This window comes from Nerophis ophidion, linkage group LG01, assembly GCF_033978795.1.
Source record: "Nerophis ophidion isolate RoL-2023_Sa linkage group LG01, RoL_Noph_v1.0, whole genome shotgun sequence".
NCBI lineage: Eukaryota > Metazoa > Chordata > Actinopteri > Syngnathiformes > Syngnathidae > Nerophis > Nerophis ophidion.
This window is the reverse complement of record NC_084611.1, coordinates 71334610-71362385: the sequence shown is the minus strand read 5'-3', so window position 1 is coordinate 71362385 and position 27776 is coordinate 71334610. Positions and strand designations below refer to the sequence as shown.

General features: G+C 38.1%; 1 protein-coding gene across 3 annotated transcripts in view; it reads left to right on the top strand.

The window, feature by feature from the left end:
• The window catches only part of LOC133558893 (nuclear factor 1 X-type-like), a 266583-nt gene that overhangs the window by 22095 nt on the left and 216712 nt on the right, over positions 1-27776 (top strand). For all 3 annotated transcript variants that reach the window (XM_061910063.1, XM_061910071.1, XM_061910123.1), the window contains exon 2: positions 12223-12306. In XM_061910063.1, the coding sequence (XP_061766047.1) occupies positions 12223-12306 (84 nt within the window). The remainder of the gene's footprint in view (positions 1-12222; positions 12307-27776) is intronic.

The window sequence follows — 27776 nt, the reverse complement described above, 5'->3', positions numbered from 1 at the left end:
ACTAGTGGCGCGAGTGTGAGAAACAATCTCAAAGTTGGTTTGCGTCTTTTTTTACTTTTAGGCGCTTTGCTAATGTACGAGGGCAGGAAACAACCTGAAAGTGGGTTTGTCGTCTTGTATCTTATCGAGGCACTTTACTGCTGTGTGAGTGCAAGAAACAACAGGAAAGTTAGTTTGTTGTCTCTTGTCATATTTAGGCACATTACTACTGTGCGAGTGCAAGAAACAATCTGAAAGTTAATTTGCTATCTTTTCTCATTTTTAGACACTTTGTTACTGTGCAATTGCAGGAAATAACCTGAAATGTATTCGTCTTGTATCTTATTTAGGCACTTTACTACTCTGCGAGCGCAAGAAACCACATGAAAGTTAGTTTGTCGTCTCTTGTTATATTTAGACAGTTTATTACTGTGCGAGTGCAATAAACAACCTGAAAGTTAGTTTATCGTCTCTTGTCATATTTAAGCACTTTACTACTACACGAGTGCAAGAAACAACCTGCAAGTTGGTGTGTCGTCTTGGGAATTTTGCTACTGTGTGAGTACAAGAAACAACCTGAAAGTTAATAGTCTTTTGTTTTATTTAGGCACTTTACCAGTGTGCAAGTGCAAGAAACAACCTGAAAGTTAGTTTATCGTCTCTTGTCACATTTAAGCACTTTACTACTGCGCGAGTGCAAGAAACAACCTGAAAGTAATTGTATCTTCTCTTGTCATATTAAGACACTTTACTCCTGCGCGAGTGCAAGAAACAAATTGCAAGCTGGTGTTTCTTCTTGTATCTTATTTAGGAACTTTGCTAGTGCGCGAGTGCAAGAAACAACCTGGATGTGCAATGTCTTTTTTTATTGTTTCTATTGAGTCACCGAATATTACGCTAGATCAGATGGTCGCCACCAAAAAGAAAAAAAAAAAAATCCAAATCACACCCGCTGCATATTTGTGGAGTGGGAAAATCTGTCTCAATTAACACATTTGCATGGGGCGATGACGACGGACTCCAAATAGGTCACTGACTGAATCTCCCGCCTCCGAATCTTCCTCTAAAATGTTAATTAAGGAGGGCTTTGAGATTTTTCTGCTCAGGGCTGGCCATATGGGCCGGGCATATGTTATATATATATATATACAAATATAAATATATATATATATATAGTACAATCTATAATTTATACACTGCTGCAGGAGGGAGCGTTTGAGGGCCTGGGGTTTTTCTGAGGGGGGTGGGGCTTACTACAAAGGGAGTCGTGTGTTCTGACCTCCCAAGTGGCAGGTAGCAGGCTTAGCCTACTTATTAGCTGCATGTTATTCACTCTTTCACAATGTGTTCAACACCTGTTTCTGTGGCTGATGAGCGCATTAGGATGCCTGTGTGTTGCTTGCTTAAGAGGAAACGGATGCAAATGATCTATTGTCTTTTCAACCAGATTACATGATGTTAGATTAAAATCCACATGAAGCACTCCACACTAGGGATGGACATTTGACTACTTGATCGATTGATAGTATTTCAACTTTGGTTCTAATAGAATAGAATAGAATAGAAAGTACTTTATTGATCCCTGGGGGAAATTCAGCACCACAGTTCGCTCACAATAAACAATAATAATAATAAATAATATATGACATATATTATATATATAATATATAATATATAAATATTATAAATATATTCTCCATATATTCTACATTTAAGTGCAGTCAAGGAAAATATACATTATAAAGTCTGATGGCTGTCGGTATGAAGGACCTCCTGTGTCGTTCCGTGTTACATTTTGGGAGTCTGAGCCTTCCACTGAACATGCTCATTCTCTCCGCAAGGTCAGAGTGTAGTGGGTGGGATGTGTTGTCCATAATGGCTAGGAGTTTTGCTAGACTTCTCCTCTCTGACACCACCGCCAGAGAGTCCAGCTCCACTCCCACCACGTTACTGGCCTTCTCATAGGATAGAATCTGTTTTTCAATGTTTTGTACTGTTTTTTTTAATGGTTCAATGAAAACTGTATATATGGGATATTGAGTTACATAATGTATTGTATAGTTTAATTCAGGGGTGTCACACTCATATTAGATGGGGGGCCACATGGAGAACAATCTACTCCCAAGTAGGCCGTACTGGTAAAATCATGGCACAATAACTTAAAAATAAAGACAACTTCAGATTGTTTTCTTTGTTTAAAAATAGAACAAACACATTCTGAAAATGTACAAACCATAATGTTGTTGGGTTTTCTTTATACTTAAATGTTGTGGTGAATAGTATACTACCTTTATTTATACTTTCTGAATAAATCATGTGATAATGTTCATCAGTCAACTCCTTGATGTTAATTTTAAATCCATCAAAATAAAAAATAAATATATCAAAGTCAAATTACAAGATGTTATTGCTCATTTTTCTCGACTGGTGCACCAACATTATGTGTTTTTTTTGTGGGGTTTTTTTTTTTACATATGTAGCAAAATTTGCAAAGATACAAATGATTGCTATTGGGACATCTAGTGGACACACTTAGAACAGCAGTTTCTTTCATTAAAAACTTTGGGCTAATTTTTATACTTCGGAAACTCATCCCGCGGGCAGGATAAAACCTGTTTAGACCGTATGTTTGACACCCCTGGTTTAATGTAATGTAACTCAACATGCCATATACAGTATACACATACACAAAATAAATCCAGTTGGTTTTCAAAATAAAATGCTCCAAGTATAATAATAGTTAAACTACCCATGTTAAGAGCACAAAAAACAGGGAAAAAAAAGACATAGCCCTCTTTAATTGTGTTGGATCTTTTGCATGTTTGTTGTTGAATTTATCCCATATGCTGTCTTGGTACATGTAGACATACAGCAGATATACACGTAGAGTTAATACATTACCCAGAAGTCTTAGCGGCAGATCGGAACCAGGAGTAGAAGTAGCGTACATAGTGGAGATATGAGCAAGTACAATATTTCCTCAATTATCGCGTGGGTTTTGCTCTAGACCCCCAGTGGTCAATGGATTTTAAATATAATCTTAAATTCATAATTAAAATTAAATATCTGAAGTGAGGTTACATTCACAAACCCCCGGTATTAAGAGCATCAAAATTACAACCCAATGTGTTATTTTCCACATTCTCTTCTGAGTTGCTGCAATAAATATGGGTTTGTTGTGGATTTTATTTCATTTTATTTATTTATTTTTTTTAATTTTTTTATTGAATTTGACAGGTATTACAATGTACAATAAAACAGTAAACTTCCAAGAACAGCAACCCAACACATACCCCATACACACATAACCCCCCCCCCCCCTCCCCCCCCAGGTCCTACATAAATTAAAGGTACAGTCACAAATGGAAAATAATTAGTACATCACTTTCTTCTCAACATAGGCAGATAGTAAATATATGCCCAGAATAAATATAAATAATAAAATATAAAAAAAGAAGCTTGTTTATAAAAGGTGAATTTATCATGTGTCCTGTAGCGTCTTTAATTTAGCTATGTAGTCAACCATACAGCCCCAAACAGAATAAAACTTCCCAGGTGCCCCCCTTCATTTTCTCCAGATCTAAATACATCATAAGGTCTTCAAACCACAAGGAGGCTTTGGGGCAAAAAGGTGACTTCCACTCCAGCAAAATTCTCCTACGTGCTAATAAGGATGCAAAGGCGATACTATCCTTAAATGTTCTCCTTATTTGAATCCGGTAGTTTATAGCGCTTCTATTGCGAGACCTATTTTAGATCTTTACGCTGCTCTATATTAGAAATGGCAACAGCGGAGTATGAATGCCCCATAGCAAGAAGATAGAGAAAAAGTAGAAGCTTATCGACTACAGTGTCTCCACGGACTACAAAGGCGGACTGGCACAAATTTTCAGTACTTATGTAGATCCCAAATACACATTAGCAGGTACCAGAAGGTAAAAAAAAGTTGGTTTTGCATACAAAACACCAGATAATATGTCTCCTAATAGATGCCATTTTACGGTCCTTATACACACACCATAATAATACCCTTATGTTGAAGCACAGTACGTCTGACTACGGTAGCCAGAATGCTCCGTGTTTCATCAAGTGATGCGGCTTCGTAGCTTACCAAAGTCGTACTAAAATATTACCCCAGATAATGTGTCTCCTATTTTGCGGACCTTATACACTCAACATATTAGTACCCCTACATTGAAGCACAGTACGTCTGACTATGGTAGCCGTGATGCTCCACGTTCCATCAAGTGATGCGGCTTCGTAGCTTACTAAAGTCGTACTCAAATATTTTGCCAGAATTTTGCCATGTGTAATGCTCTACATTCTCAATGGAACATTTAAAGTTTTGGTTTTGTTTACTGCCGTCATCTTGCAGTCTACACGTATATGTTATGTGTGACTGCCATCTACAGAAGGTAGAAAAGTGGGTTTTGCATAATAAACGCCAGATAATGTGTCTCCTAATAGGTGTCATTTTGCAGACTTTATACACACCCATATTAGTACCCCTACGGTGAAGCACAGTACGTCTGACTATGGTAGCCAGAATGCTCCGCGTTCCATCAAGTGGTGCGGCTTCATAGCTTACCAAAGTCGTACTAAAATATTTTGCCATGTGTAATGTTCTATATTCTCAATGGAACATTTAAAGTTTTGGTGTTGTTTACTGGCGTCACCTTGCAGTCTACACGTATCTCTTATGTGTGGCTCCCATCTCCAGAAGGTAAAAAAGAGGATTTTGCATACAAAATGCCAGATAAAGTGTCTCCTAATAGGTGCCATTTTGCGGACGTTATACACACACCGTATTAGTACCCCTACGTTGAAGCACAGTACGTCTGAATATGGTAGCCAGAATGCTCCGCGTTCCATCAAGCGATGCGGCTTTGTAGCTTACCAAAGTTGTACTAAATTATTTTTGATAGAGTTTTAAGTGCCGTGTGTAATGTTCCATATTCTCAATGGAACATTTAAATTTTTTGGTGTTGTTTACTGCTGTCATCTTGCAGTCTACACATATTTCTTATGTGTGGCTGCCATCTACTGGTCACACTTATTATTACACCATCTACCATGTAAAATAGCTTTGGGGTCGGTAATAACTACCAAAATTATTACGTACAATAGGTGCACTATTTTGAAAAAATTGAAGCATTTATAGTCCAAGAAATACGGTTAATCACCCTGACTTCTATTTTAAATATATAGATAATCAAATGCATAGGCAATTGTGTTACAATCTAATGAGACAATTAGACATGAATATTTACAGTGGGGCAAAAAAGTATTTAGTCAGCCACTGATTGTGCAAGTTCTCCCACTTAAAATGATGACAGAGTTCTGTAATTTTCATCACCGCCCGGGCAACGAAGTAGTGGCTCCGTAAGAAGCATTTAAAAGTCCTGGAGTGGCCTAGCCAGTCTCCAGACCTCAACCCCATAGAAAATCTGTGGAGGGAGTTGAAAGTCCGTGTTGCTCGGCGACAGCCCTAACACATCACTGCTCTCGAGAAGATCTGCATAGAGGAATGGGCCAAAATACCAGCTACTGCGTGTGCAAACCTGATAAAGACCTATAGTAATCATTTGACCTCTGTTATTGCCAACAAAGGTTATATTACAAAGTATTGAGTTGAATTTTTGTTAAAATCTTTGAAATTCCTACAATGTGAATTCCTGGATTTTTTTTTTCACATTCCGTCTCTCACAGTTGAAGCGTACCTATGATGGAAATTACAGACCTCTGTCAGAACTTGCACAATCGGTGGCTGACTAAATACTTTTTTGCCCCACTGTATATATTATTCACTGTTACAAGCGGCCATCTCAGGGCAACCATAACTGCGACGTGGCGCTCAATGAAAAGAGTTTGACACCCCTGTTCTCATGTTTTAAAAATGATGTTCCCCCGCACATGCATTCCCACTTACAGCCAGTTGTCACAGTGCCACCCACATACCCGGAGCCACATTAATCATCCCAACGAGCCACGGCGGCCAATGGGAAACATCTCTCTGGATGTCACCGCTTTGGCTCGCCTGTCAGCCAATCAGACGAGGCTCGCTCGTGCACCTGACCTTGTCTCTGGCCGGCAAGAGCCAATCGGGACACGGCAGACCACACCTGACGCGCCGCGCTTTGTTTGGCTGGCGTCAAACTCCTCGCACAGGTGCCACGGATTCAGGCGGCCAATCCGATGCAAGACACGCGTGTCCTGGCAGAGGAGTGCCACAGAGTAGGCTCCAACAATAGGCAGTGTGTTTCCCCCTGAAGCAATGTTTATGGACTAATAAAGATGATTAGAAATCACACAATGGCAGAAAAATGGAAGGTTTGCGAGTTGCAGATTATCCGTAATAAAACGGCAAGCGGGGGGGCATGGGGGGTGGGGGGGTGTAATGGGAGCGTTAGCCGCAAAGGCCTCTCATTGCGAAGGATATGAATAGCCTTTGTTTTCGCCACAACTCAGAGCTCCACGGTTTGCCAGCGTCTGGCTCTTATTATGGGGTTTGTGTCCGTGCATCTGTGGAAGTGGCATGCACGTGTACGCTCATGTGTGGAACGGAGTGCAGGTGATTTTATATTTTAGGTTTTTTTTGGTCAGATTGTAGGCATTTAAATATATGAAACAGTGTTTTTTATCTTCTCCCTGCTCGTCTTCCTGCTGAATAAATGTGTCACGGGGTCCCGGGCCTGGCACAGAAGTGCTTGTTTACTTTTTTATCCGTTAAAGTTGTGAAATGAAATAGGATTTGGTAGAGCGGTGTGGGATTTGGGCTCCCTTCGGCTAAACAGAGAGGGATAGCTTGATCCAATCAACGGCAGAACTGTGAGAAGAGCCCATTTCACAGCTCCGGGCTCTGCCAGAACCCTGCCTTGCTTGAATTACAATACGAATGAAGCTCGCTGGGTGCACGCGTACACAGCTGTGCTTATACACATACTGTGGCTTCTTTGCTTAGAGAAGGGGTTCTTGACCTTTTCGACTTTGGGGCCCGACTTTTCCACTACACATGGGCCCGGTTCCCACTCAAATATTAACATTGAATTGGTAGTCTTACTCCTGATTTTAAAGGCTTACTGAAATGAGATGTTATTATTCAAACGGGAATAGCAGGTCCATTCTATGTGTCATACTTGATCATTTCGCGATATTGCCATATTTTTGCTGAAAGGATTTAGTAGAGAACATCCACGATAAAATTCGCAACTTTCGGTGCTAAGACAAAAGCCCTGCCTCTACCGGAAGTCGCAGACGATGACGTCGCAAGTGTGGGGGCTCCTCACATATTCACATTGTTTATAATGGGAGCCTTCAACAAAAAGTGCTATTCGGACCGAGAAAACGACAATTTCCCCATTAATTTCAGCGAGGATGAAAGATTCGTGTTTGAGGATATTGATAGCGACGGACTTGAAGAAGAAAAAAACGCGATTGGGACGAATTCCAATGTTTTTAGACACCTTTAATAGGATAATTCTGGGAAATACCTTATCTTTCTATTGTGTTGCTAGTGTTTTAGTGAGTTTAATAGTACCTGATAGTCGGAAGGGTGTATCCACGGGTGTCTTGACGCGTAGTGTCTCAGGGGAGTCGACGGCAGCTCAGCTTTTTTCCGGTAAGAACTGACTTTTTAACCACAATTTTCTCACCGAAACCTGCTGGTTGACATTCCGTCTTGATTCATGCTCGTTTGACCACGCTCTGATCCATAGTAACGTTTCACCTCCAGGAATTTTGAACAAGGAATCACCGTGTGTTTGTGTGGCTAAAGGCTAAAGCTTCCCAACTCCATCTTTCTACTGTGACTTCTCCAATATTAATTGAATAAATTACAAAAGATTCAGCAACACAGATGTCTAAAATACTGTGTAATTATGCCGTTAAAGCAGACGACATTTAGCTGTGTGTGTGCGCAGCGCTCATACTTCCTAAAAGCGACAACCTTTCCAGGACGAAACTCCGGGGAAATTTAAAATTGTAATTTAGTAAACTAAAAAGGCCGTATTGGCATGTGTTGCAATGTTCATATTTCATCATTGATATATAAACTATCAGACTGCGTGGTGGGTAGTAGTGGGTTTCAGTAGGCCTTTAATCGTGTTCAATTATTATATCACACCTGCTTCCAATTTACATCCTTGTCAAATGATAGAAAAATGTGTTAATCACAATTGCGATTTATTTTACATATAGACCTTAGGCCAGACCTGGCATGCCGCACATTCCCAAATCATTTTTTTTTACATTTTTAAGGTGGAAACTGTAGCTGCCATTATGATGTGAAGTGATGTTTTGTAATGATCGGAAGTTTTCAACTATACTAAGTATTTCAATGGTTGGAATCTGCATGATATACAAGTTACTATGGTCAACTAATTAGTTACTATGGTAATGTAAGTCACAGCAGCTCAGGTGAGGCACCAAGCAGTGTGGGTGGAGAACGTTTCCACAGAATTTAGAGCCTCAAATGCAGATGTCAGGACAGACGCAAAAGGAGATTTTTACAACAAAGTTCTAAAGCTTAGTGATATATCAGATTGTGGGTGTTTTTTTTTTTTAACCTTGGCGTTCATATTTCACTGTGTTTGTTGCATTTTTTGTTGAGTTTCGCTTGCTTGTAAAATATGTGGATGGAGTAAGGGTGTGACGTTCATATGTTGTCAATATTCAGTGTTGTATTCTTCATAATTAATATCGTAAATCCCACATTATTTTCATGTACTTTCTGGGTGTCTCATCTAATACAACATTTTTTAAATTCAATTACGTTTTTTAAGGCGGTCTGTTTCAATCAGACATTATTGTGAGATTTTGTATTAGTGTTTCTAGAAATAGATATACCGGCCCCCAGACACATTTGTTTCTCTAAATTTGGCCCCCGAGTCAAAATAATTGCCCAGGCCTGCCTTAGGCTTAGGTCAGGCTGATTAGAACAATAAATACCGTATTTTCCAGACTATAGCGCGCACTGGTATACAGGTCGCACCCACTAATTAATATTCTTTTGATTTTGTATGTACTTTATGTCATATTTTATTAGAGATGTCCTATAATATCGGCCGATAAATACTTTAAAATGAAATATCGGAAATTATCAGTATCGGTTTCAAAACGTCAAATTTTTTACTTTTTAAAACGCCGCTGTACGGAAGGGTAAAGTACAGAGCGCCAATAGACCTTAAAGGCACTGCCTTTGTGTGCCGGCTCAATCACATAATATCTATGGCTTTTCACACACACAAGTGAATACATGCATACTTGGTCAACAGCCAAACAGGTCACACTGATGGTGGCCGTATAAACAACTTTAACACTGTTACAAATATGCGCCACACTGGGAACCCACACCAAACAAGAATGACAAACACATTTCGGGAGAACATCCACAACGTAACACAACATAAACACAACAGAACAAATACCCAGAATCCCGTGCAGCACTTACTCTTCCGGGACGCTACAATGTATACAATATAAGAATAAGAAGATACAAAGAAATGGAGTATTTTGCCGTAACGGAGGTGTTTATTGTTGACTTAGAAAGTGGTACAACACTGTGTAAGGCCATACATACATACACATATATATATATATATATATATATATATATATATATATATATATATATATATATATATATATATATATATATATATATATATATTATATATATATATATACTGTGTAAGGCCATACGTACATATATATATATATATATATATATATATACTGTGTAAGGCCATACGTACATACACATATATATATATATATATCTATATATATATATATATAGATATATATATATATATATATGTATGTATGGCCTTACACAGTGTTGTACCACTTTCTAAGTCAACAATAAACACCTCCGTTACGGCAAAATACTGCATTTCTTTGTATCTTCTTAGTTTTATTAAGTACCATTATCACTGGAGGACGATGTTACACATCAAGAGCAAGCAGGAGGAGCCATGCTAATGGCTAAGCTTGTTTTTGTTACTGTTTACAAATTCAAAGAATTTGTGGAAACAAAATATTTGGTATTCTTTAGTTATTGTGTACAATTGACTTTGTTTAGGACCAACAATTGAAGCTAAAAACAGAGAATAAATACTAGTTCATATCGTGTTGATATTGGTAAACTGTCAACAACACTAACTATAAATATAATTAAACTTAAAAATGTTGTATCAGTCAATCTCACTAATGGATGATCGTATCGGTGTCGGACATTATATTATTACACAATCCTCAATGCATTTTATTATGTTTTTTTTTTAATGTAAAATTACATTTTACATGTCAGGGTGACAAGCGTTGAGGTATCTATTTCAATTTGACAAAAACATGTTCGAAAAATATGCAAATTTTAATTTTCCTGAAGGAATTCTCCTGAAGGAATCAATAAAGTACTATCTATCCCTCTACTAAAATATTTGCTGCATATCCAGATAATATTAAAGTTTCCACGACTTCTTTCAAAATTGAAAGAACAGATAGCGGTATGTTTAGTAGGAAAAATTAGGTACTTTATTGACACACGCTATTTCCAGGCTTTTACAGGCCACATTAAACAATGTGATGGACCAGATCTGGCCCCCGGGCCTTGAATTTCATATTGATCCAACAACAGCATCAATATGACATCCAAATCGCTTATGGTAGTGATTCTCAAACACTGGTACGTGGGCTCCATCTAGTGGTACACCAAAGAATCACTTAACTTACTACTACAACACAGTGTTACTGTTTAAAATGTGTGTAATGTTACAGTGGCCAAACATATTACGTATTCTTATTAAATACAACCTTTTTCTTGTTTTTGATAATTACTTAGACCTACTGCGTTACTGTATGTTAATGTTTTTCATTATTGTGGTAGTTGGAGAATCAAATGTTGTCTGAAGCTTGAGAACCACTGGTTTATAGGGTTTGGATATTTTCCAACAAATTTCCCTACTTTAATATTTTCTACAAATTATCATGCCTCATTGTTTTTGATGCAATTTCTACTCAAAAAGAGGTGAATTTCAATCAACAAAATCACGTATTTCCATTAGGCATTCAACATTGATGAATTGTTTTTTGTAAAAATATATGAAATCTTTCTTGATATTCTGAACTCCTGTTTCCATGCTAGTAGTGTTGCACAGAATAATGCTGTCTGATGATTTCACAGCTGCGTTTGTTTTCTTCCTCTTTTGACGACAAAAAAGCAGACTGATTCAACAGCGCCCCTGCTGGTCGGAGCCGTGTCACGCGACTCCTTTTTGTCAAAATTGCTATAATAATAATGATTGTGGTAAAGAAGGAGCTGAGCCGGAAGGCAAAGCTCTCAATTTACCGGTCGATCTACGTTCCCATCCTCACCTATGGTCATGAGCTTTGGGTCATGACCGAAAGGATAAGATCACGGGTACAAGCGGCCGAAATGAGTTTCCTCCGCCGGGTGGCGGGGCTCTCCCTTAGAGATAGGGTGAGAAGCTCTGCCATCCGGGAGGAGCTCAACGTAAAGCCGCTGCTCCTCCACATCGAGAGGAGCCAGATGAGGTGGTTCGGGCATCTGGTCAGGATGCCACCCGAACGCCTCCCTAGGGATGTGTTTAGGGCACGTCCAGCTGGTAGGAGGCCACGGGGAAGACCCAGGACACGTTGGAAAGACTATGTCTCCCGGCTGGCCTGGGAACGCCTCGGGATCCGCCGGGAAGAGCTAGACGAAGTGGCTGGGGAGAGGGAAGTCTGGGTTTCCCTGCTTAGGCTGCTGCCCCCGCGACCCGACCTCGGATAAGCGGAAGATGATGGATGGATGGATGGATAATGATTGGCAACACTAAATTGGCCCTAGTGTGTGAATGTGAGTGTGAATGTTGTCTGTCTATCTGTGTTGGCCCTGTGATGAGGTGGCGACTTGTCCAGGCTGTACCCCGCCTTCCACCCGATTGTAGCTGAGATAAGCTCCAGCGCCCCCCGCAACTCTGAAGGGAATAAGAGGTAGAAAATGGATGAATGGATAAATAATAATAATAATAAAAATGGTTTAGATGTTATATAACGCTTTTCTATTATAAACAAATAAATAAATAATAATAAAGGCCGGATTGATAAAAAATTATCAATTTGTTATTCATAATGAAAATATAAAATATCAGATTTATTCAGAAATTGTGTACGTTTTATTGTATAACCATGTCACAACATCAAATTCAATGTCCTTATTTTTGTATGTTCTTTTTCCTCCAGGCTACAGACACTTACCTGGTGAACGACGATCCTTCCAGAGGCCCAGGGGTGCCGGAATGTTTCCTTGTGTCCGATACATACAGGGTATTTATAAACACACACACACACTCACATGCAGAGACACACACATGCTCACACGCACGCACGCACACGAACGACAAGTGATTCATTTTGTGGTCAAACAAACATTCCCAGTTCATTAAAATGAGCTATTCTTCCTTGTCTCGCTGCGGTTAAAAATGAGGACAGATGGGTGTTGTTGATTTTTTTTTTTTTTTTACAACAACCAGTACGCACATACAACTCCACCCAGAATGCATTAAAATATATAATACATGAATGTTTCACAACATTGATAAGGTTTTTAGTTAAGCATGTCCGCAATTTTCCTTATTCATGACAAAAATGTATGTATTAAGTTGAATTATTGTGCATGCACAGTGATGGTAAATAGTTGAGTTGGAGCAAAGCAGTGCTTAACTTTATGTACAATTTCCTACTAAATTCCGGTGGGAACATGTTGCATACCTCCAGTATCTTTCTCCAATGACATTTCATCCTGGAGGCCATAAAATGGTTCATAACATGAAGCCTTCATATGCAGCCATGCAGAATTGCCTTAGAAATATATTTGCTACACATTGTTCCCTACATTACATTTTATGCTCTTTTATGAGTGTTGCTTGAAAAAATACCGTTTTATCATTTTGACCCTTTGATGCACAAGGGTCTATTTAAAAAGCTGCTTTCTCCGAATGCAACACTTTTGAGGTCCAACTAAGGATTAATTTATTGTTCAAATCTCTCAGCATTGATTTGGGGATTTGAGGAAATTTCGAATAATCTTGTGTCCACTAAATTGGACATCATGCGTCGCTGGCTATATTCTAATTATTATGTATAGTAGGGGTGTGGGGTAAAATTGATTCCAATATGAATCGAATCGTTTATGTTGTGCGATTCAGAATCGATTCTCATTTTTTAAAAATCGATTTTTTTTTTCTTGATTTTTTTTTTTTTAAATGAATCCAACAAACCTGCTACACAGCAATACCATAACAATGCAATCCAATTCCAAAACCAAACCTGACCCAGCAACACTCAGAACTGCAACAAACAGAGCAATTGAGAGGAGACACAAACACGACACAGAACAAACCAAAAGTAGTGAAACAAAAATGAATATTATCAACAACAGTATCAATATTAGTTATAATTTCAGCCTAGCAGTGATTAAAAATCCCTCATTGACATTATCATTAAACATTTATAAAAATAAAAAAAATAGTGTCACAGTGGCTTACACTTGCATCGCATCTCATAAGCTTGACAACACACTGTGTCCAATGTTTTCACGATAAAATAAGTCATATTTTTGGTTCATTTAATAGTTCAAAAAAAATGTACATTATTGCAATCAGTTGATAAACATTATCCTTTACAATTATAAAAGTTTTTTTTTTTCAAATCTACTACTCTGCTAGCATGTCAGCAGACTGGGGTAGATCCTGCTGAAATCCTATGTATTGAATTAATACAGAATCGTTAAAATATCGTTTTTGAATCGAGAATTGAATTGAATCTAAAAAATCGATATATTATCAAATCGTGACCCCAAGAATCAACATTGAATCGAATCGTGGGACACCCAAAGATTCACAGCCCTAATGTATAGTATTCCTGCTACTTTGTTGTAAAATACTCAATCAGCAGTCATTTAGCTGCAAGTCCATTCATTTATTTGAATAGCATGTAAATGTGTTTGTAATTAGAATGGAGCAAAATCTTGTGGAAATTAATCCAATCATGTTTCAAAAAGGTTTCATTGTTGCGACACATTTAACAGTAGTGGACATATAATAAAATATGAGCATATGTTTGGATACTACCCATACAATTTTGTTTAGTGTTCACCAAATCTTATTTCAATCATTTTTCTTTCAAACGTATTTCATTAATTAAACCTCCAACGCAGGGGTGTGATTTAGGGCCACGTCGCAGTTATGGCTTCCCTCAGAGGGCCGCTTGTAATAGTAAATAATTCATGAATATACATGTATAAGGATTTGCCTCAGGATATTGTTACTCAGTTCCCTATGCATTTAGTTGTAATTTTTTTTTACTTACACGGTAACAAAACATTTGTACATTTTGCAGTAAAAACTGGCAGCACAGTCGCCAGAATTTTACCACAAACTGTACGGTAAATGAAAAAATGGCACCACTGTTTTTTTGTGGCAACTAAACTGCTAGTTTTTTATTGTACAATCTATGGCTGTTGTTTCTACTGAGTCTTTCAGTAAATGGAAAAACGGTAACGTTTTTTATCGTAAAATTCTAGCAAATAAGCTGCCAATTTTCTACCACTCAGTTACCAAAATGTTTTTTTTTTTTACAGTATTTTACTGTAAATTGAAAAATGCTACCACTGTTTCTACAGTAAAATAGCGGCTAAGCTGACAGTTTTTTTTATAGTACAATCTATAGTTGTTGTTTTTACAGTGTGTATTTGTAAATGGAAAAAACAATAACTCAGTATTTTATCGTGAAATTCTGACGACTAAGCTACGTTTTTTTTTTGTTGTAAAACCTGCAGCTCAGTTACCAGAATTTTCCCGTAAAATGGAGGGTGTTTTTTTGCCGCATGTTACTGTAAATGGTAAAAAATTGTACTACTGTTTTTACAGTAAAATTCAAACTGAGTTGACAGTTTGTTTGTTCTACTGCAGAATCTTGGGTTGTTGTTTTTACAGTGTATTATTGTTAATGGAAATACAGTACCACGGTCTTTTATGGTAAAATTCTAGCGACTGCAGCCAGTTTTTTTGTTTTTTTTGCACTAAGGCACAATTTTATCGTAATTTTGACAATGTTTTTTACGTCGTATTTCTGTAAATAGAAAAACGGTGCCACCATTTTACGGTAAAAGTCTGGCAGTTGAATAGCCAGGGTTTTTTTAACACAATAAGTGAAGTGAATTATATTTATATAGCGCTTTTCTCTAGTGACTCAAAGCACTTTTACATAGTTAAACCAAATATCTAAGTTCCATTTAAACCAGTGTGGCTGGCACTGGGAGCAGGTGGGTAAAGTGTCTTGCCCAAGGACACAACGGCAGTGACTAGGATGGTGGAAGCGGGGATCGAACCTGGAACCCTCAAGTTGCTGGCATGGCCACTCTACCAACCGAGCTATACCGCCCCATTATCTATTGTTATTTTTACTGTGTACTACTTGATGGATAAATCGCATGAAAATAAGTAAAGCCGTTATTAAAGTATTCATATTTATTTTAACCAAAACGCATGGCCCTGCGATGAGGTGGCAACTTGTCCAGGGTGTACCCCGCCTACCGCCCAAATGCAGCTGGGATGTGCTCCAGCACCCACCGCAAGTGGTAGAAAATGGATGGATGGATGATAATATTATATTGTTGCATTATTACATCATATTTAAGTTTAAAAGATATGTAGCTGCATGCAGTACATTTATTTTTTTCTGTAACACTTTAAAATGGGGAACATATTCTAAGTAAGAAATACTTAATTTACAGTTATGTGGACACTAGGGGATCATTTAAGGGTTAGGGTTAGGGTTACTAGTAAGCAATAATTCTGCGGTTATTGAGAGAAGACTCTTAGTTAATGGCTTACTGGTTGTATAATAAGGCCATGCAGAAAAAGGCATTAATAAGTACTTAATAATGACTAATTAAGAGCCAATATGTTACTAATTTGCATGTCAATAAGCAACTAATTAATGGGGGATATATTCCCCATACGAAAGTGTTACCATTTTTTCTTCCAAAATGGAGATATATAGAAAGAAAAGATAAACTACTTAAATGACGCATATTACTTGCAGGCTTTAACAGGCCGTGTGAAATTATGTGGCTGGTTTGACACCTGTGCTCTAATGCAGTGGTTCTCAAATGGGGGTACGCGTACTCCTGGGGGTACTTGAAGGTATGCCAAGGAGTACGTGAGATTTTAAAAAAATATTTTAAAAATAGCAACAATTCAAAAATCCTTTATAAAAATATTTATTGAATAATACTTTAACAAAATATTAATGTAAGTTCATAAACTGTGAAAAGAAATGCAACAATGTAATATTCAGTGTTGACAGCTAGATTTTTTTTTGTGGACATGTTCCATAAATATTGATGTTAAAGATTTCTTTTTTTGTGTGAAGAAATGTTTAGAATTAAGTTCATGAATCCAGATGGATCTCTATTACAATCCCCAAAGAGGGCACTTTAAGTTGATTATTACTTCTATGTGTAGAAATCTTTATTTTTATAATTGAATCACTTGTGTATTTTTCAACAAGTTTTTAGTCATTTTTGTATCTTTTTTTCCAAATAGTTCAAGAAAGACCACTACAAATTAGCAATATTTTGCACTGTTATGCAATTTAATCAATCATAAACTGATGACATAGTGCTCTATTTTACTTCTTTATCTCTTTTTTTCAACCAAAAATGCTTTGCTCTGATTAGGAGGTACCTGAATTAAAAAAAAAATGTTCACGGGGGGTACATCACTGAAAAAAGGTTGAGAACCACTGCTCTAACGCAATTTGTCCACCCTAGTGGACATTCAACCAACTTCTTAATAAAATGGATGTTGTTTTTCATTTTTTACAGGAAGTTAAACTTATGCCAACAGAATAATGACCCATCCATCCATCCATCCATTTTCTACCACTTATTCCCTTTGGGGTTGCGGGGGGCGCTGGTGCCTATCTTAGCTACAATCGGGCGGAAGGCGGCGTACACCCTGGACAAGTCTCCACCTCATCGCAGGGCCAGAATAATAACATAAAAATAACACATAAAATAAAACCTAAAGACAAAAGGTGTAATATTATATCTCATAACTGTCATGATCCACGTCTTGGATCATGGCATATTCTGGTTTTGGTTCCGTTTGTTATCACATTCTGTCTAGTATTTGTCTTCCTCAGTTCTTTGTGGCACTCCCTGGTTTTGTTCCGTTGTCATAGTTACCCATTTAGTGTCACCTGTCTCTCCTTTGATCACGCGCACCTGCCCTTGATTAGTTATCTCCCTATTTAAGACCGCCTTTGACATTCTTTCTTGGACTCTTGTTTGCTTCACGCTACAGTTGACGTCGCTCTTTCCAGCATTGTGGTAACTACCTTCGTGTACATTAGCTTCCATGCTATTTCAGTTGTTTGTCTCTACCTCATGCTAGCGCTTTCTGTTTTGTTTGTTAGTGCCTTCGAGCAAGTGTTTTTGGGTCTTGGTCTGTTTAGGTTAGTATAAATGAATTATTATTCCTACCTCACGCTGTGTCCATCTTCGCTGCACCCACGAGAGAACAACTTGTCACCAGAATGCCACCAAGATGTCACAATAACACAGCTATTTTCTTCTGGTTGGTTGTTCATTGCTTATTCTGCTATAAAAAAAACCCTTGATGGTACAGTTTGACTTTATAGTTGCTTTTAGCTCCAGAGATAAAGATCTATACCAGTGGTTCTTAACCTTGTTGGAGGTGCCGAACCCCATTAGTTTCATATGCACATTCATCGAACCCTTCTTAGTGAAAAATATACATATACATATATATATATTTTTTTTAATTCATGACAAAGTTATGTGTTTTTGGTAACACTTTAGTATAGCGAACATATTCTAAGTAACACAGACTTAATGTAGAGGTTTTTGGAAACTAGGGGAACATATTCTAAGTAACAAAGACTTAATTTTGTTACGCCTGTGTGGCATCGTGGTACCGGGTTCGATTCCCTCGAGGATGCATCAAAATTGAAAAAATTTATTATACAACAAGGATCTAAGAAACAAAACACTGGAGCTAACAAAAGGAAACCAAAGATGATAGTATGAGAACTAGGTTGTCATGGTTATTTGGCGACGAACTCCAAGATGCAGAGAAGGAGGCAGGCATTTGGTAAGTAAACATGATTTAATAAAGATACTAAGACAAAAATAAAACCAAAAGGGTACAAACAAAAAGCACGCACATGGGCAGATATAACAAACTAAGGGCTATGAACAAACTAATCGGAAGCAGGGAACAAAAAACAGTAAGTTACAAAACATCTACCAAATATAGCTTACCGATACGCTGCATTCACACGACCAGTATGAATGACAAGTAGAAAATGACATTGACACGACAATAATCCATCCCTGACTGGAGGAGAAAACAGGTCTTAAATAGTGGCTGGCTGATTGATCCCAGGTGTGGCCAGGTGCCAATCAGCCATAGCTGAGGGTTACACAGCACTCAGAGAGACAAACAGGAAACAGAACCAAAATAAGAGTGCTGACAGGAACTAAAGACAAATGCAGAGGAAAAACTAAGACATAAACCAAAACTGTCAGGGACTAGCCTGACATAGGTGATACAAAATGCAAACTAAACTGACCCGTAGGCACAAAAGAGAAAACAAAACCTTCAGCATGAGAACTGGAATGAACAATGGCTAGCGTGAAAAGCTTAGCGAGAACATATATACATGAAAGTATTGCAGGCGTAACTTGTTGCGTGAAAAGCAAATCATGAACCCAGAAAGAATAATGAAAAGGGACGGGCTTAAATAGGGAAGTAATCAAAGTGACAGGTGTGCAGAAACCGTGATTAGCAGGTGGGATCAATGAGTAACCATGGTGACTGACTAAACAGGAAGTAAGAGGGTAGAACGACGGAGTGATACAACAACTCGAAGTATAAACAATAATATGTGGTGATCCAAGTAGCGGATCGCAACAAATTTAGAGTTATTTGGTTAGGGTTAGGGCCAGGGTTAGAGGGTTAGGGTTATAATGAGGCCTAAGGCATTAATAACTACTTAAAAATGACTAGGTGAGAGCCAATATGTTACTAATTTGCATGTTAATAAGCAACAATAATTATTGGTGAATATGTTACCATGTTTTTTTACTGGTGCACAAAATTAACATCACCTTGTTCAAAGAACAAAACCAACACAGTGCATAAACTCACAACAAATTACACACCTGCAAATCAGTGTGACTTCTGCTGTTGTCGTATCCGTAATCACCGATAGGGAGACGTTTTTATTGAGACGATGAGTCGGTTGTGTTTTGACCTCCGCCGAAACCCTGAAGCCGACTCACCGAACCCCTAGGGTTCGATCGAACCCAGGTTAAGAACCACTGGTCTATACGTTTCCTTCCCGTCTGGATGTAAACACAGCAGCAATTGGCAAATGTAAAGCAGGCCAAGAGAGCGCATGAGCTGCCATCGCACACAGTAAACACCTAAAAAGCAGTAGGCCCAACACATTTCTTCCACACACACACACACACACACACACACACACATACACACTGAGATTACAAACAGATCCGTGGCGTCACCGGCCTTGACACTGTGCAGGAAGTGCTTGTTAACCATCGTGAGCAGACTAGACTGACTGCATATGCCTGTACTGTACCGTACCGTACATGGCAAGCGTGAACCACATAAGCGTCTCTTTGAGGCCACATTTGCTTTTTTATTGAAAGAGAGCCACAACCACCTGTCTTGCACATTTAGCGCACTAATCCCAGTTTCAGCGTTGGCTTTTAATGTACGGCGTGACCGCAGTCGATGGTAAACAGAAAAGACGCGGCCGGCGGCGCATGTCGACGAGAGACCACAACACACTGAAGTGTTGTCACACCATGTGGTTTTCCTTGTGTGGCAAACACGGTCGCACAAACCGCCAAAACCCTTTTGCAATCAAGAGGGGAGATTATGGTAAGGTAGGAGGGGGAAAAAACTGGAGTTTGTGATGTAAACCTGAGCTTTGGCGTTGTGTAACTCCTCCTGCGGTCGCTATAGTTTGTTTACTTGGCCTGCCGGAGAGCATGTGTTGAATACTGAGTCGCACGTCTAGGCCCGGCTCCAGCAGGCAAGGAGGGTCGCTGAAGTCAGACGGAGAACACGGGCAGCGTTCGTGATGAGGAGAGGAAAAATACTGGAGTACCATGCAGGGTCATGGTGTACGATACGGAACATTTTGATATCGGTCCAACCGCGCCGAATGTGGAGCAAAGATCCTCAATAGGCGGTCCACGTTTGCACACAGGCTTCGTGCAAACCCAGGCCTGGTGTTACGTTATTTTGATGGACACTGGATTTATAGTGCGGTATTTTTGTCGGACTGTAAGGCGCCCTTAAAATCCTTTCATTTTCTTATATAAATTGATAGTGTCATGATCATGTCATATTCTGGTTTTGGTTCTGTTAAATCACATCTTGTTAGCGTTTGTCTTCCGTAGTCCTGTTGGCACTTCCTGTTTTGTTCTATAGTCATAAATACGCATTTGTGTCACTTGCCTTTTGTTTTCGACGCGCACCTGCCTCCTAGTTACCGTCCGTATTTAAAGGCCTACTGAAACCCACTACTACCCAGCACGCAGTCTGATAGTTTATATATCAATGATGAAATATTAACATTGCAACACATGCCAATACGGACTTTTTAGTTTACTAAATTCCAATTTTAAATTTCCCGGGAGTTTTTTCTTGAAAACGTCGCGTGACGTCACAGGCTGTTAGTAAATATGAGCCCTGCGCACACACACAGCTAAAAGTCGTCTGCTTTAATGGCATAATTACAAAGTATTTTGGACATCTGTGTTGCTGAATCTTTTGCAATTTGTTCAATTAATATTGGAGAAGTCAAAGTAGAAAGATGGAGTTGGGAAGCTTTAGCCTTTAGCCACACAAACACACGGTGATTCCTTGTTTAAAGTTCCTGGAGGTGAAACTTTACTATGGATCAGAGCGCGGTCAAGCGAACATGGATCCTTACCGAATGTCAACCAGCAGTTTTCGGTGGGAAAATTGAGGTAAAAAGTCGTTTCTTACCGGATATCACCTGAGCTTGTGCCGTCCATAAAGCTGACTTTCAGGTACTGTTAAACTCACTAAAACACTAGCAACACAATAGAAAGATAAGGGATTTCCTAGAATTATCCTAGTAAATGTGTCTAAAAACATCTGAATCCGTCCCAATGCAATCGTATTTTTTTTAAACTCGTTTTTTTTGTTTTTTTACTAGTCCGTCGCTATTAATATCCTCAAACACAAATCTTTCATCCTCGCTCATATTAATGGGGAAATTGTCGTTTTCTGGGTCCGAATAGTTGTTTTTGTTGGAGGCTCCCATTAAAAACAATGTGAATATATGAGGAGCCATCAACATGTGACGTCATCGTCTGCAACTTCCGGTAGAGGCAGGGCTTTTCTCTTAGCACCAAAAGTTACGAACTTTATTGTGGATGTTCTCTACTAAATTCTTTAAGCAAAAATATGGCAATATTGCGAAATTATCAAGTATGACACATAGAATGGACCTGCTATCCCCGTTTAAATAAGAAAATCTCATTTCAGTAGGCCTATAAGCCTGGCTTTTTCGTTACTCGCTCTCGCAGTCTAGTTTGCTGTCCGATGCAACAGGCGACGTCGCTATTCCCGATGGTGGTAACGTATTTTTGTACTCGTTAGCTTCCACGCTATTCCTTTGTTTGTTTCCCTAGCTTACATGCTAGCGCCTTTAGTTCCTTCTAGCTCCCATGCCAGTTCTGTTCGTTTTGTCTGTGGTGCCTTGTGCAAGTGTTTTTGTTCCTAGTCTGTTTTTGTAGTAGAAACAAATCATCATTCCTTACCTTTACGCTGTGTCTATTTTGCCTGCATCACCGTGAGAACGCAACCGCATAGCCACAATGCCAGCTAAGCGTCACAGATTGTGCGCCTAATGCACGTATTACTTCCGGTTGTGCTTACCGACCTTTGTGGTGCATGGTGTAACGATAATAGTGACCAGTCACACAAAAGAGAAACGTGCCAAATGCAGGTTGACGCCCCCTGTTCAATGGATGATGCTAGCATACCTACTCAGTGGCCTCGTGGTAAGAGCAGTGTTTTTCAACCACTGTGCCGTGCCACACTAGTGTGCCGTGAGATACAGTCTAGTGTGCCGTGGGAGATAATCTAATTTCACCTATTGGGGTAATGAAAGTTTGCAAATGATGTGTTGTTGTTGAGTGTCGGTGCTGTCTAAAGATCGGCAGAGTAACCGGGAAATACTCTTCCATATCAGTAGGTGGCAGCAGGTAGCTAATTGTTTTGTAGTTGTCGGAAACAGCGGGAGGCAGTGTGCAGGTAAAAAGGTGTTTAATGCTTAAACCAAAATTAAACAAAAGGTGATGTGCCTCTGATAAAAGGCATTGAAGCTATGCAGAACGGTACTTAAACTGAATTGGCTACAAAGTGAACAAAAACAGAATGCTGGACGACAGCAAAGACTTACTGTGGAGCAGAGACGGCGTCCACAAAGTACAGCCGAACATGACATGACAATCAACAATGTCCCCACAAAGAAGGATTAAAAACTATTGAAATATTCTTGATTGCTAAAACAAAGTATGTGTGGGAAATATCGCTCAAAGGAAGACATGAAACTGCTACAGGAAAATACCAAAAAAAGAGAAAAAGCCACCAAAATAGGAGCACAAGACAAGAACTAAAACACTACACACAGGAAAACAGCAAAAAAGTCCAAATAAATCACGGTGTGGTATGACAGGTGGTGACAGTACACCTACTTTGAGACAAGAGCTATAGTCATGCATGCTTGGTTATGATTAAAAGTCATATCCAAAAATTGCGACTTTTTACTGTCAACTGAGTTTCGTTTTTTGGTGATTTCTGCTGGTGGTGTGCCTCCGCGTTTTTTCAACACCAAAAATGTGCCTTGGCTCAAAAAAGTTTGAAAAACACTGGGTTAGAGTGTCCGCCCTGAGATCGGTAGGTCGTGAGTTCAAACCCCAGCCGAGCCATACCAAAGACTATAGAAATGTGACCCATTACCTCCCTGCTTGGCACTCAGCATTAAGGGTTGGAATTGGGAGTTAAATCACCAAAAATGAATCCCGGGCACGGCACTGCTGCTGCCCACTGCTTCCCTCACCTCCCAGGGGGTGATCAAGGCTGATGGGTCAAATGCAGAGAATCATTTCGCCACATCTAGTATGTGTGTGACAATCATTGGTACTTTAACTTAACTTCAAATACAGGTAAGCAAGCAACACCAAAACTTTGATGTTTCATTGAGAATATAGAATATTACACAAAAAGCTGTCAAAATGTTTTAGTACGACTTTGGTAAGCTACGAAGCCGCACCGCTTGATCGAACATAGAGCAATAAGACGACCGTAGTCAGACGCACTGTGCTTCAACGTAGGGGTAATATTACGGTGTGTGTAAAAGGACCGCAAAATGGCACCAATTACCAGACTTATTATCTGACGTTTTGGTTTTGCAATATTATGCAAAACTAACCTTTCTTACCTATTGTTACCTGCTGATGTATATTTGGGATCTGCTTTGGACTGGACTCTCGCGACTCTGTTGGATCCATTATGGATTGAACTTTCACAGTATCATGTTGGACCCGCTTGACATCCATTGCTTTCCTCCTCTCCAAGGTTCTCATAGTCATCATTGTCACCGACGTCCCACTGGGTGTGAGTTTTCTTTGCCCTTATGTGGGCCTACCGAGGATGTCGTAGTGGTTTGTGCAGCCCTTTGAGACACTAGTGATTTAGGGCTATATAAGTAAACATTGATTGATTGATTGATAAGTCCTGAAAATGTGCGCATGTCCGCCATTGTAGTCCACGCCTTAGTCAATTAAGCTCCTTTTTTTTTCTATCCTCTTGTTGTGGGGCCGGTCAAATGATTAATTTTGTTTGAGTATATTCACACTTTCACATTTGGATGAATCGTGATTAATCATTAATCACTTGAAAAAAGAGCCCAATATTTGGAAACAAATGCAATTATTGTATTGTCTTGTCTGATTGACCACAGGAAACTTTTCTAAATGTTTTACTTGAAAGCAGGTATATTGTCAAAGTAAGTTGTTGACGAACCCCAAGATGCAGAGAAGGAGGCGGGCATCCAATAAGGAAACATGGTTTTAACATAACATTCTAGTACAAAACCAAACAAAGGGTACAAACAAAAAGCATGCACGTGGGCGGATAACAAACTAGGCTATGAACAAACAAACCTGGAAACAGGGAACAAAAAACAGTAAGCTACACAAAGCGACCAAATATAGCTTACCGCTACACTGCAACGACAGGTCAGGAGCGACAATACAGAAGCCACATGCAATACATGACATTGACAAGACAATACAATAATCCCGCACTGAGGAACAAAGCAGGTCAAATAGGAGCGGGCTGATTGACCACAGGTGTGGCCAGATGACAATCAGCCGCAGCTGAGGGAAAACAGCACACAGGGAGACAAACAGGAAACTGAACCAAAATAAGATTGCAGACAGGAACTGAGGACAGGAAATACTAAACACACACAGAGGAAAAACTAAAACACAAACAAACTGTCAGTGGCAAGCCTGACAATATACATGATAAATGCCAATAGGTAACTTATTATCTTTGACAGCTCTAAAACATATTCAATCGTCCCTTCTTTAGGGCTGTTAATTGGTTAATTGCTAATGGATGCTAACATGCTATTTAGGCTAACTGCATGTACACATTGCATCATTATGCCTTGTTTGTAGCTATATTTGAGCTCATTTAATTTCCTTCACTTTGGTCCTCTGTGTATTTAACCTTTATTTACATGTCTCATGACACATTATCTGTATGTCCTATTGGCTGCATTTCTGATAGTTGTTTGTGTGCCATGTTGTTCCAGACCACAGCAAACGTTACCCAGCGTGCAAACATTGTAATAAATCCATTAGAAGAAGACAGCCTGACGTTTCCTGAAACTTGGACACACACATTTATACCTTTGGCCACTTCAAGGCAGTCATTTCCAGGAGTTACTTCACCCTCTAAGAAGCCTCGATTATACTAATGATTTCCAATGTTGCAAAAATGTGTTGAATAAATATTGAAGTACAACATTTCTGTCAACGAAGATTTGTGTCAGCCTTTAATAGTAGGCTAATATAGCTAATACAGACACTTACATCATGTGTTGCCTTCATTATTACACTTATATAAGACTTTTAAAGTCATTTTGATAGTAGGATAATATAGCTAATATAGACACATCATGTGTTGCCTTCATTATAACACTTATATAAGACTTTTAAAGTCATTTTGATAGTAGGCTAATTTAGACACTTACATCATGTGTTGCCTTCATTATTACACTTATATACGACTTTTAAAGTCATCTTGATAGTAGGCTAATAAAGCTAATATAGACACTTACATCATGTCTTGCCAACATTATAACACTTATATAAGACTTTTAATGTCATTTTGATAGTAGGCTAATTTAGACACTTACATCATGTGTTGTCTTCATTATAACACTTATATAAGACTTTTAAAGTCATTTTGATAGTTGGCTAATTTAGACACTTACATCATGTGTTGCCTTCATTATTACACTTATATAAGACTTTTAAAGTCATCTTGATAGTAGGCTAATAAAGCTAATATAGACACTTACATCATGTCTTGCCCACATTATAACACTTATATAAGACTTTTAAAGTCATTTTGATAGTAGGCTAATTTAGACACTTACATCACGTGTTGCCTTCATTATAACACTTATATAAGACTTTTAAAGTCATTTCGATAGTAGGCTAATTTAGACACTTACATCACGTGTTGCCTTCATTATAACACTTATATAAGACTTTTAAAGTCATTTTGATAGTAGGCTAATATAGCTAATATAGACACATCATGTGTTGCCTTCATTATAACACTTATATAAGACTTTTAAAGTCATTTTGATAGTAGGCTAATTTAGACACTTACATCATGTGTTGCCTTCATTATTACACTTGTATAAGACTTTTAAAGTAATCTTGATAGTAGGCTAATAAAACTAATATAGACACTTACATCATGTCTTGCCAACATTATAACACTTATATAAGACTTTTAATGTCATTTTGATAGTAGGCTAATTTAGACACTTACATCATGTGTTGTCGTCATTATAACACTTATATAAGACTTTTAAAGTCATTTTGATAGTAGGCTAATTTAGACACTTACATCATGTGTTGCCTTCATTATAACACTTATATAAGACTTTTAAAGTCATTTTGATAGTAGGCTAATATAGCTAATATAGACAGTTACATCGTGTGTTGCCTTCATTATAACACTTACATAAGACTTTTAAAGTCATTTTGATAGTAGGCTAATATAGCTAATATAGACACTTAAATCGTGTCTTGCCTTCATTATAACACTTATATAAGACTTTTAAAATAATTTTGATAGTAGGCTAATTTAGACACATCATGTGTTGCCTTCATTATAACACTTATATAAGACTTTTAAAGTCATTTGGATAGTAGGCTAATTTAGACACTTACATCATGTGTTGCCTTCATTATAACACTTACATAAGACTTTTGAAGTCATTTGGATAGTAGGCTAATTTACACACATCATGTGTTGTCTTCATTATAACACTTATATAAGACTTTTAAAGTCATTTGGATAGTAGGCTAATTTACACACTTACATCGTGTGTTGCCTTCATTATAACACTTATATAAGACTTTTAAAGTCATTTTGATAGTAGGCTAATTTACACACATCATGTGTTGTCTTCATTATAACACTTATATAAGACTTTTAAAGTCATTTGGATAGTAGGCTAATTTAGACACTTACATCATGTGTTGCCTTCATTATAACACTTACATAAGACTTTTGAAGTCATTTGGATAGTAGGCTAACATAGCTAATATAGACACTTACATCGTGTGTTGCCTTCATTATAACACTTATATAAGACTTTTAAAGTCATTTTGATAGTAGGCTAATTTACACACATCATGTGTTGTGTTCATTATATCACTTATACAAGACTTTTAAAGTCATTTTGATAGTAGGCTAATTTAGACACATTATGTGTTACCTTCATTATAACACATATAAGACTTTTAAAGTCATTTTGATTGTAGGCTAATATAGCTAAAATAGACACTTACATCCTGTGTTGCCAACATTATAACACTTATACAAGACTTTTAAAATCATTTTGATAGTAGGCTAATTTAGACACTTACATCATGTGTTGCCTTCATTATAACACTTATATAAGACTTTTAAAGTCATTTTGATAGTAGGCTAATATAGCTAATATAGACACTTACATTGTGTGTTGCCAACATTATAACACTTATATAAGACTTTTAAAGTTATTTTGATAGTAGGCCAATATAGACACTTACATCATGTGTTGCCTTCATTATAACACTTATACAAGACTTTTAAAGTAATTTTGATAGTAGGCTCATTTAGACACTTACATTATGTGTTGCCTTCATTACAACACATATAAGACTTTTAAAGTTGTTTGGATAGTAGGCTAATATAGCTAATATAGACACTTACATCGTGTGTTGCCAACATTATAACACTTATATAAGACTTTTAAAGTCATTTTGATAGTAGGCTAATTTACACACTTACATCATGTGTTGCCTTCATTATAACACTTATATAAGACTTTTAAAGTCA